General features: G+C 31.8%; 1 protein-coding gene across 1 annotated transcript in view; it reads right to left on the reverse strand.

Moving 5' to 3' along the window:
- Positions 1–1382: 1382 nt before the first annotated feature.
- LOC136837091 (probable E3 ubiquitin-protein ligase HERC3) overlaps positions 1383–12823 on the reverse strand; it is a 235381-nt gene continuing 223940 nt past the window's right edge. The window contains 6 exon segments of the mRNA XM_067101700.1: positions 1383–1668; positions 4700–4831; positions 5117–5315; positions 6575–6724; positions 7055–7118; positions 7121–7186. Of these exon segments, the coding sequence (XP_066957801.1) occupies positions 1507–1668; positions 4700–4831; positions 5117–5315; positions 6575–6724; positions 7055–7118; positions 7121–7186 (773 nt within the window). The 3' untranslated portion in view covers positions 1383–1506.

Consider the following 12823-nt stretch of genomic DNA (forward strand, 5'->3'; position numbering starts at 1 on the left):
AATATACAGTATATCAGCAAAAGGTTATTAACACACTATCATACATCATTATCCCATGACTATTGCTTTAACAGTCACAATATCACAAAACACTTGCATAAATTAACAAACATTTATTATTATTAATGGTTTACAAACTTCTTGCAATGTCTGTAATATAATCAAAAGCAATTTTAGTTGTGAAGCTTACTCCTAAAAGAGACAATGAAATTATTGCCATTAACCCAAGATTTTGTTCCATCAAGATGTTGGAAGTATCCTGGAACATTTTTTCACATTATTCACAATTTAGACTATCAACAACTACAGTTGTTAATTTTAATATCATAATGCTTAGTGTCCAAATAATCAGATTTAATACATGATATTTACCTTTGATATTACCATATTACCCCGAAATAGTTTTGACAAACTTGATTGGATAGCAAGAAAGACCCCTGGCAGTGCTACAGAAAATGCTTAACTTCAACTCAAGAGGCTGCAGTGCCACCATAAAATCCCATGTTCCAAGACCATTTTAAATATATATTTCTGTGCTCTTTTCTGAAAAAGTTTTCCACGTTGTTCACAAAAAGCCATTCCATTTTTGGAAGTTTGTTAGTTTATTGTTATAAAGCTGCGAACACAACCACCAAGTCACACTCCCAAACTCTCACAGGCCTTGCCTCTAGAGCTTGATGGTCAAATTATTGGTTCCACAAGAAGTGCGCATCATAACTGACAATTTCAGTGATAATCATTACCAACCTCTCTATTTTGGGTTCATGCACAACCTTTAGAGCCAATTCTAATTTTTAATCCTGTACAACACATAATAAAACTAAAGGTCTTTAATCATAAACCTAAATAAGAATTCATTTAAAACTAAAAAAATAAAAAAATAAAGCTAATAAATTACCCAAACAATGAAAATAATCACTGATATACTTTCTCAGATGACATTAAGCTATTTTGGAGACCTAAAGTTCATTATAATTTGATAATAAAATTCTAGATATAATTTGCAAAGCACATTAAATTTGTTTTCTTCTAGCAAACACTCAAGATTGCATAAACACTTTTCTAAATAAAAAATATTCAAAAGAAGATCCTTAGCCTTTATAACCTTGTATCAAACAGTGCTAGAGCAATTTCTATGACATTACGTTTACATACTCAGGACAAATAAACACTATAAAAGTTAAGAGATGGAATGATATTCAATTTTTTGGTAGTAACTGACATTCCAAAACCAAACTTACATTTCTCATCATAACACTGATTCACAGTGCTTTTATGACCATACCAAAAATGTACATAAATTATACATTTCACTACAGCTGGGCTTCACAATAAATTCCTTTATTTTTCAATTAAAATGTTAGTTTAGAATTATTAAAATATTCAAAAAAAATTTTATGACTAGTGTATAACTTCTATAAAAAGTAACAACAGTGTCCCAAACTACATCAAATAAGACACTTTCTTGACAGTTATTAGACTGAGGAAGTCCATCACCAAATTACACTATACAAGACCAAAGGCTTCACTCTGCTGAATGGCCTGTAGGAGTTTGTACCTCAGTTTTTCCTTGGTGTTGTATACTGGAAGGTCTAGCTGAGCAATAAAAGGATGGGCTACGGGTAGGTAAGCATCATCAGCTGCTGACTGAATGGTTATTTTTAAAGCCTGAAAAATGAAAAAAACAGAAAGAAAGACTAAACTGCCCTACATCAAAACTGACCAATAAATCCAAGCATATTCTCTAAGAAAGCACTTATATCAAATCTCATGTAATTTTGGTATAAATTATAGATGTACATTTTAATAATAAGAAAAAGTCTCTGTCACAAGTGCACAATAAAAATACGCTTGATTCAGTAAGAATCCATCAACTCCATTACCATTCAGCAGAAAATGACATCTACAGCACAATGCTGCCTATTAGCTACTGTTTCTTTTTCAGTTAAAGGAAATAATTATACAATATAGCTATTCATTGTAATGAAAAAACTGATGACTAGTGCAAGGTTTTTGCATAGGTGAGCAGACAGAAACCACCACAGCTGTATAAGCAATTCCCAAAAATAAGAAAGAAAAAGTGGTGTCCATCAAATATTCAGAATGATACAGTTCTGGACAACCAGAATCATCAACAGGAGACCCATACAAAAGCGGTAGCACCTACAGTAAGCCTTACGAAGCATACTCATGAAAAATTAATGCTTCTCTTCTGTCCCAGCTGCATTGCTTTCTGCCTTTCATTTATTATTCATTTTCTTTGGTGTCTTTCCAACGAGCTTTAACTTGGTTTGCTCCAATTTTTCACCTTTAAGAATAAACTCTTCAGTTGAGCCCATGGAGCCCAGAAATGCTACTAACTACTCATGTTAAACTGCTTTTAAAAATACACATTTATTCATTAACTGATGTCCAGTGTCACAACTTCCATGGCCACATTTAAAAGCAGGAGCATTTTTGTTAGTTTTGATTCTCAACACCCATTACAGTATGTCAAGTGTGACCTTTCTAAATGAAGACTGAATAGTGTTTTGTACTTATCAAGACATGCAAATAATATGTTTGGTATCGACACTTATGATCTACAAAAAACCAGTGAATTTTATTAAAAGATTTTTCTCAACATTCCCATAGTTACAGACAACTCTTACATTTTGTTACCTGCATAAAATGCATATGAACAGCTTGAAAGGCCGAATTCTCCTGGATAAATTTGCTTTGCCATTCTCTAAACAAGGTGAAAAACAAACCAAGTTATATGTACACAAAAAATTTTACAAACCAGTACTAATTATCATCAGTTCAACAATTGTGCACAATGGCTCTCATTCAACAGGGCTGCCAACAGCAGTAACAAACTAAGCAACTACAGGTGGTTACACAAATACAACAACACAGAATTGTCCTATATCTGGTAGGGCCACATAAGACAGGCTATGCAAAAAAGCAGCCTATTGAAATGATAGCACACCTGGTTAAATGAGAATAATGCTAGATAAATAATGACCAGACTGTGAGTAGCACAGATGACTGAAAGGCTGTGTAGTGATAAAACAGTCAGTCCAAAGACTAAAATTTCTTCTGCTCCTGTGATTTTCATAACTTTCAAAATAAACATGGTAGCCTTTGGCCGCTGACACTGTGCAAAGATGTCATATTTGCTGATATACTGATGACAAGGTAAAGAAGCATTCCCCACAAATAGGAGCAACTCAAGTAAACTGTAGTTACTTCTATTACAAACTGAGAAAATACCTTATCGGTCATATTACAGTATGGATAAAATGTTGGGATTACAACTAAAACTAATTTTATTATATTGATAAATCTTATACTGTACATGATTTAAAACTAAAACAAACTAATTTTGTTATTATACTGATAAATCTTATACTGTACATGATTTGATAAATGATTTACTTAAACTGAAGAATGGCCATTATATGCAGGTTGTTGTTGTTGTTGTTGTTGTTGTTGTTGTTGTTGTTGTTGTTGTTGTTGTTGTTATTATTATTATTAATTAGGTAGTTTAACCAGATCACAAAGTTAAATACCCTGACTGTCATATACACCAGTTCTTTAAAAATTCAATCAGATAAATTGACAATCACGAAGATTTTGATAAAATTGTTTACTGCATTCTCTGCATACAAGGATTGTCTTGTAAGCTATTCATCAAATATCAACAGTTCATATGTGTATGACCAATTCAAAGATGGAATAAACTTACATTCTTTTAGTGCACTTTTGGCTTGAAGAATGCAAAAAATCCAACAATAGATTTGATTAATTCTTAATACATCACCATCAGATTAATTATTCCATAAATTCTGTCATTTACTGAAGATGATACGTTCATTACAGGCTAGATGGTCACCGACAGGAATAAGTCTTTTTGATCTGGTTATAGTAGTTACAGCTCTGGTTGTCTCATTGGCATCTTCAGTTCCCTCAATGGGTTGGACCTAACATATTTCAACAATTATTCCAACTTTATATAATGTGGAATGAAAATTATTTCATTCGGCAAGAGATATTTTAGAACAATACCTTTTAAAAGTTTCTATAACATCTCTTCAGTAACTGAAAATTACAAATTTCTATGGTGGCATTATTGTTATAACAATCTCAAGTGCTGAATTCATTGCACACAATTATGTTCTGAAAAGAGAAGCACAGTTTGACCAAGAGACTGGATTTATTTTGCTACATTATATAAGCAGCACAGGCTTAAAGTGATCAGCAGGCCAAAAGACAAAGAAATCTGAACAATTTTATCATTTTTTAAAACATTCCCGTGGCTTCATATGGCATTCACAAATATCTTCACAGCACTTTATCAATATTTGTTTTATGATTACTGTATTGGGTATTTCAGTGGCCCATGATTACAGCAACTGTGAGAATTAAATCTACCAAGACTGCAAAATTGTTGCCAATTCTTTATTCCTGCTACCTTTCAAGCACTACTCAACTATATGCAAATGATATTTGAGGTAATATAAAAAGCCAGCTTCATATACTATTAATTTTTTTTCAAAAATCTACTTAGGTTCCATAATAACCAAAACTTGCCATTATTCATCGGTGAATAAATACATGGAGTGTAAATTATCTTCCTAAACAAATACCTGCAGATTTAATTACAAGTTAGGCATCGTCTCCAAAGAATTTCAAATCGAGGTACAAAGCCACTTACCTTCATTCCTAAAATTGGTACCCGATCTGTGCCAGTCAAGAAGAGGAGGAAATGTCTTTTCTGGTCCAAAGCAAAGTCATGGAAGACTTCCCAAAACATTTTGATGACAGCATGCTCAGCATGATATTCTCCCTACAGGATGAAATAAAGAGTTATAACAGTAAAATAAAAATTAAGTAACATAGTAACACATTGAGGACAAGCAGAATTCAAAAGGATAGAGCTAACTACAAAGTTGTACAGTATAAGGTTAAAGGAAGTAAAAAGAGAATTTGAATATACAAGCCATATCCTGAAAAAATTGTGAAATTCTTGGAAGAATATTATTAAATATACAAACTATGCAGAGCAAAGTCTAGAAATATTTTTGATGCCTTTTACGCGAATAAGACTTATGGTAACTACAAACTTACTTACCTTGTATTCAGCACTTTTCTCCAACTCATTCCAGTCATAATTTTCATTGCCAGTGACAAGAGCCATCAACTCCATTGGGTAAAATAATTTCAAAACTATCCCACCACACACTCTGTAGAATCCATCATGGAATGCCTGATACTGGCTCTCTATGCCCTTGTTTAATTTATAATCCACTAGAAGGTCCACATACTCCTGCCTTTAAAAATTTCCAAAAAATTAGACTCAGCAATAATTCACCTACCAGGATACTGCAATGACTCAATCACAAAATTGTCTTAATAAAATTTTAATTTTCTTGAAAAAAAAGCAATAATGATTAAATAACAAAATAAAGAGTCTTGACCTAATTGTTTTTTACAAAAGTGCATGTAATGTTGCCTAATTAGAAAAAATAGCATTACTTGTACCTTTCATTAAACTCTCTACATTCAACTACGTCCAAGGATCTACAACAAAAATAACATCCAAATTTCATTCTTAATTAAAACACCATACAATAGTTGGTTTGCCTAATATTCTTACTCATTCAACATTAAAACTCTACTGAGATAATATATCTTAGAAGTGATATACAAAGGTTCTCAATGAAAAATCCCTGATGTATACTCTCCAAGTATACATTTTGAGGGAAACACTTCTGACCACCAAGTATATGGCTCACTAGCACACTTGGAACATTTTAATATTTTATTAATTCCTCCAAACTAAATACTGTACATAATCTAATATTTGCAGCTTTGATTATTTTACACACTATTCAAAACAACCATTATTACTTTCTCCTATATCAGAAGTTACCACCTTTCAAAAAAACCAGTTTCTTGGGCTTACAATGATGGAAATTTTAACTTTTGTTAAAATCGTAACTCTTAAAAATGGAGATAATGTAATTGAATGCCAACATCAAAGTGATTAGGCATAAAAGTGGGCCAGTTAAAGTTGATAAGCCAACATCAAGATTACTATTAGCCCAAGATGACAACAGAGTTTATGACCATGCAACTGACCACATATCTACCAAAGATCAAATAGCACTACCTCTCCTTCACTAATCTAAGTTTATGTTCTATTATTGAAAACTTGTTGCCCAAACGTCAAAATGGAAATGTTTCCTGATGACATAGCAAAACAAATACTGGTAAGAGAAATTGAACCCTTGAATGATGTAGGCTGCATGTGAAAGGCAGAAGTAATATTCTATTTTCTATTAAGGAATGGCAGAAATATTATATATTAGAGATATCTTTGGATAAAATTACCTGAAACTTCACGATCTTAAAAGTTCTTAGAAAATATTATATAAAGAGCATATGAATAAGTGTCCAAGAAGTTCTTAAATTGACAATAACATAATGCCATACAATTATGCTATAGTTTACCTGTTGAATGTTTTAGCCTTTAAACACTTAAGTATACCACCCACTTGTACTAGGAAAACGAATACTGTATACTTACTTATTTTGAGAGGTTACATTTATGTTTTCTCCATCGGGCTTCAAGGGTATGACTTTAGTTTCTCCAAAGTAATCCTGTGTCACAGTGAAATTCAAGCAAAATACTTCTTCCGCATCATCATTATCATGCTCCAGTAATTCATGAAGACTCCTGAAAACAAATCAAAATAGTTAACATTTGGTGTCCAACATAACAATGGAGTTTTGTCACAAAATTTTTCAAAAAGTTTTATTAAAAGTTTTGGAACCTTTGAAATTCATTAAATTTCCTTATTTTTCATGCTACAGGATGATACTGGTATCTACATTAAAAAACTAGAAAAAACACTCAATAGTCTTGGCAATGTAATAATTTTAGCTTTTGAATTTCTTGTAACAGCACCATAAATAACACCTCAACAATAGAGAAAACAAGGCAATCTCATGACATTCCAGGCTACAAGATTTATGGAAGGCAAAATACTTAAAAAGTCAAGTTTACCTTGTAAGGCAAGGATCCAAGTCTGCTAAATCATCAAGAACTGCTGACTCTCCTAGTAACTTTTGTAGAGTATCAATGGAAAGGGCAAGTTGATAACGGTAAAATTGTATATTGCAAGACCACATACAATCCCTGCAAGCATGAAAAATTTACTTATTAGGTTATTGAGGGAACTATTCTTTACATCTACTGGGGCTACTTATAAAATATGTCTCCCTGAATCTTTGTAGCCATAACTTCAACTTACGAAATACATTCAGTCATTTATAACAACCTTGAAATAACATTATCTTGCCAAGCAATCTTCCACAAAATAAGAAAATATAAATAAAAATTACATACATATTTACATACAAAGTTAACATTGAAGTTAACATTAAAAGTTAGAATACTTTAAGACATTAATGCCAGGTGCTTCAAAGCAGTAGAGATGCCTCTCATAAACCTGAGAACATAAAAACCATTAACACTGGCATAAGATAATTCCAGTTTAACAGTACATGGAATGAAAAGCTACTAGTACTGACAAGGTGAAAAATGACACTTCACAAAACGTGGATACTAATATCTTTAAAGTTACTGGGATGCACACAATAACGGTAATAATAGAATTTCCTATTGATATAGTAATGGAAGATGGCAATATAAGAGCTCTTCTGGCAACTGGCTAAATAAAAAATGACAACCGTTGAGAAAAAGGAAACCACCATTTTGAGCAACCTCATAAAAAAAAAGATCACAGGAAGCTGCTGACTGCCAAACATGAGAGCCACGTTTCAGTGATGGAACACTGAAGACAACATATGTGGCATGATGCCATAATCCCCATAATTATATTCACATGAAAAAAATACTATATTTCTGGTATTGTTAGAGGGTGTGTTTAAAAGTTGGTGTGAAACAGAAACCTAGGCTCCAAAGATATAAAGTATTGACAAACATTCAAATACCCTGTACTTGACAACAACTGACAGCCAATAGTTTGATAACACAATGTTGCATGTAGGTTGTGGAAGAAAAACTGTTTTGTTCCAGACCTTCATTAAGACTAGAAGCAACTCAATTTTGTATTTAAGGAAGTAAATAAATACAACAAACTGTATTTCTTCTCCCCACTGAGATATCTATTTTCTTTTTCTTTTTATTCTTCTGAACCAGCAATTGTGTCATTGTACAGCCCAAAAACAACAAAGGTCCAACAGAACCTGAGAAACACCACATAAGTATAGGTTCTCTTTCAATAGAAAATATCTCAACAACAACTCTGGTTTCCATTACTTTTCAAAAACTGAGAATGAGATAAGTGCATAGACCCCAGCTCCTTCAATGTATAATTTGGGTAAAATGACAGGTTTGGTTACATGCTACACTAAAATCAATCTGAACAAGTTTGGACTCATATCCACTGTCACAGCTGCCTGGAAGATAACTAATCAGAGCTATAAGGGAATCACACACAACAAATTTCCTGTTACCCAAATGTTTGAAATGTCTGAGAATTTCTGGCAACTGATTAACCGAAAAATTCTAATACCTGATATCTACAAGCTTATGTGGAATACAGGTACATACAAATTTGAATCATCATATTTACTGATTCAAAAAGGTGACAATTTACACAGGCTCTCTTTTCTTCATAGATACGACATCAGGTAACCATAAGCTACTAGTGTAAACTGTAATCACCATTATGCTTCAACTTAATGCCATCTTCTTCTTTATTACATATATCAAATCACGCAGGCTTTATGTTTCTTAATAAGAAATTAGCCTCAAGAATTGTCAAAAATTAATTGCTATGCATTGGTCATTAGTTTCCAACTGAATGTTGCATTTTGTTGTCTGTAATTAAATTCCCTCTTTCGTTTCTATCGTTCCATCAGGCTGCCCTCGCCACAGCTTCCAACAACATTGAATGTTTGCAGTTTACTTTATTTGTATTAATATCCTAAAATGTCTTTACTATGTTTGAAAAGTACATGAGACCTTCTAAGGGTAGTAGGCTACTACCTGGCTCTAAGTCCTGGTTCTCATGTAATGAAATATTTTTGTCAACTTTGCCCTCCTCTCATGTTAAGGTTAACTGTACTGTTTGTTAACTGCAGAAAACTGCAATATTCCTGTATATTAATATCTGGTGTTAGATTATATTCAGTTGTGGGAATTGTAATATTAAGTATGTTGGACAAACTGGATTACCCTTAATCTTAAGAATAGCCATAGAAGCTTATGTAATATTTATTACAAAGACAAATATCATGGTGATGTCCTACAATTTATCATAAGTAGACAATGATTAGATTTCTCTAAAACACAAGAACTAGTAACTGTCTAATGCACATGAGATCATTTTGTTAAGCAAATAATTAAAAGTGAGACATGTTAAACGATGGCATCAAATAAAATACAAATAAAGTCACATAATAAGAGGCATACACAGCTGGCTACTTGCAAAGGGAAATATGACACGCCCTGGACATAAATGATCCATTATCGGTGAATTAAGGGAAGGAAAATCAGAATATGAAATGTGTGTGAATTTCACTCCCTCAAGTAAAAGCCCAGAATTAAACTGTAATACCACATACTCCTGCTTATAATTATCCAAATGCTAGACTGGGACTAAATTTCAACGAATAACCAGGGTACCTTACTTAAACTAGTTGATAAGACTATTCCAGCATAAAATAAGTTTAGAGGAAGTAAAGCTAGAACAGAACACTGGCCCATCAAAACATAGTATGAACAGAAAATGGATAAACAGTGATATAAGAACAACATAACAAGGTTAAACAACAATAGAAGAGCACAGACTCAAAATGACAAGTATGTGTTCTTCTCAGTGACAATGGAGAACAATAAGCACTATGCTAGATGATGGCAGTGTTCCCTGAGAAATTTGTTGGGATTGCATTTACAGAATAACACCTTAATTAAGAAATCTGACCAGGGAAGCACATTCTATATTTGGAACTCTACATCTGGGAAGTTTATGGTTCCCCTAATGACCTATTATTTCACTCGAAAATAAATGAAGAAAATAGGTGGTAAGATGTAAGAAATTACTTGCATCAGAACAGATAAGAATCATTAAATAGTGAAATAACACACAAATAAGATCTTTACGACTAGGTTTGCAGATTTTGTTAACTAAATAGTTGAATAATAAAAATAAAATTGTTTTTGACTAGGTTTGCAAAGATTTTGTCAGCTAGACATAATACTAAAATTTAGATTCTTAACTGCTTTGAACCCTTGATCCATAGGAGAACATTTTCACTGCATCTATCGGGATCGTTATGAAATAACTTACATTTAAGCAATATAAAATGTTTTAAAAATTCAGTACATTACGCAAAAGACTGATACAATGCAACTTTGTTAACAAACAACTCAGTGCTGTGCATAGTTATCTTTGAACAAGGGTGAGTAATCAGTGCAATGGACTAAAATAGGAATTATCACACAAATGGTTCTTGCAATATTTTGCCTGGTTTTTATGTATGCCTATGAGAATTACAGTATGTACTTCAAATAAAATGTATTAAAACTACTTAGTAATAATAGTATTCAGCAGGTTCTTGCCTTTCTGGGAACACAAAATGATTTTGTGCAGTCTACTGTGTGTTGCTAGAATATACAAGTAAAATAACCCTTACCAATAAGAGCATAAGTTGAAGCATGCTCGATAATATAAGAACAATTAATATCCTAACAGCATTAGCTGACATGTTTTTCTAAATGTGAATGATCACAGATAACCAACATATGTAAGTATAATATTAACCGTACATAGAAAAACATAGTATGGGAGCAAGGTATGATGTCCAGTAGTCTTGACATTATAGCTCATTCATTACATCTTTTCTAAAGCTGTCAACAACTTATTTAATTTTGTGTTAGGGATAATGTCTAAATAATCTGCATATAATATTAGCTTATTTTCAAGTTTAATCATTCATATTAGCAGTAGAGATTAAAATCAATGAATTTCTAGGACCACACTATGCAGTAGAAAAGAAAAAAATACGTCCAAGTTACCTCATAATATTAATATGTGACATTTATCTTTGCTCTGGATTCGTAAAAGTTATCCAGACCTAAATAAATACCAGTAACTAAAAAAAAGCATAATTCATTATTTCACGTGAACAAATTTTCATTATAACATCGGCCAGAATGCTATAATAATCTCTCTCTCTCTCTCTCTCTCTCTCTCTCTCTCTCTCTCTCTCTCTCTCTCTCTCTCTCTCTCTTATATATATATATATATATATATATATATATATATATATATATATATATATATATATATATATATATATATATATATATATATATATATATATATATATATATATATTATCATATATTATCAACACATAAGTATATTGATAATATATTCGAACAAATATGATTATATACATATGTGTTATTAGATATTTTTATAAGAGATTCTTTTTAAACATATTTATTTACTTTTAGTTTTCTGTTTCAATTTATGACGGTGTCAATAACCTAGATGGTGTGACGGCAGTTTTAATAGACATAATCAGTCAGTCAGTCACTCTGAGTCATAAAATCGTTCAAGAATTTAAAGGGGAACCAGATACGTATTTAATTCCTCTCTCGGGTGGCATTACAAGCTGAATTCAGCTTAAATTTTGAGGAGAGTCTCCAGATCCTTTGTTTATCAGAGAAGAGTTTTATATGCTTTGTGTTCGACCGTCACGGATATTATAGGAAAGTATGATGACCCCAGTGGAAATCTTTCGTCAGAGAAACAGAGAAAAGAAAAAAAAATAATCATGAGAGTTTTTTATTTTCACCGTTTGCATGAAGTAAAACGAAATTTTTTATTTTACAAAAATCGCTTTTTGAAATAGAGCGGTTGGTTGAGGATTGTTGTGCTTTATCATTTACTGCGTCCACATTTGATATAACTTTACCTGCAAATATCACACATTTGATATAATATATTACCTGCAAATATCATATATATATATTATATATATATATATATATATATATATATATATATATATATATATATATATATATATATATATATATATATATATATAGTGAGGATTGAGAGGGTTCTATCTACCGGTAGACATCAGCAGGTTAGGGTGAAGGATCATTCCATTATTCCTTTTCATGGTACTTTATTGACTAATCCTGAATTTTCATTTATACGAGAATATGCAAAGAAATGCAAATATGACATAAACTACAAAGATTTTAAAATTATAGGTTAAATTATATATATATATATATATATATATATATATATATATATATATATATATATATATATATATATATATATAGTGATTGAGAGGGTTCTATCTACCGGTAGACATCAGCAGGTTAGGTGAAGGATCATTCCATTATTCCTTTTCATGGTACTTTATTGACTAATCCTGAATTTTCATTTATACGAGAATATGCAAAGAAATGCAAATATGACATAAACTACAAAGATTTTAAAATTATAGGCCAAACTCCTAACGAACAATATTTAGCAATCTTGGAAACACTCTTTATTAAACAACTAGTTCCACAGTTAAACACCCAGTCTTCCTCAACACCTCTGTATCTCTCGTGAGTCTAAGTCGAAGCTGAACCCGGCCCGAATAGTCACTCGGTCTGTGCCTTCAGCACCTTATGCTAGTTACTCCTCCCTATCCTTTGTACTTTACTTTTATGTTATTTGTATATATGTATGAAGTTTTTTTTTTTTACTTAATTTTAGTCCGAGTTTTT

Source organism: Macrobrachium rosenbergii, chromosome 57, assembly GCF_040412425.1.
Source record: "Macrobrachium rosenbergii isolate ZJJX-2024 chromosome 57, ASM4041242v1, whole genome shotgun sequence".
NCBI classification, from domain to species: domain Eukaryota; kingdom Metazoa; phylum Arthropoda; class Malacostraca; order Decapoda; family Palaemonidae; genus Macrobrachium; species Macrobrachium rosenbergii.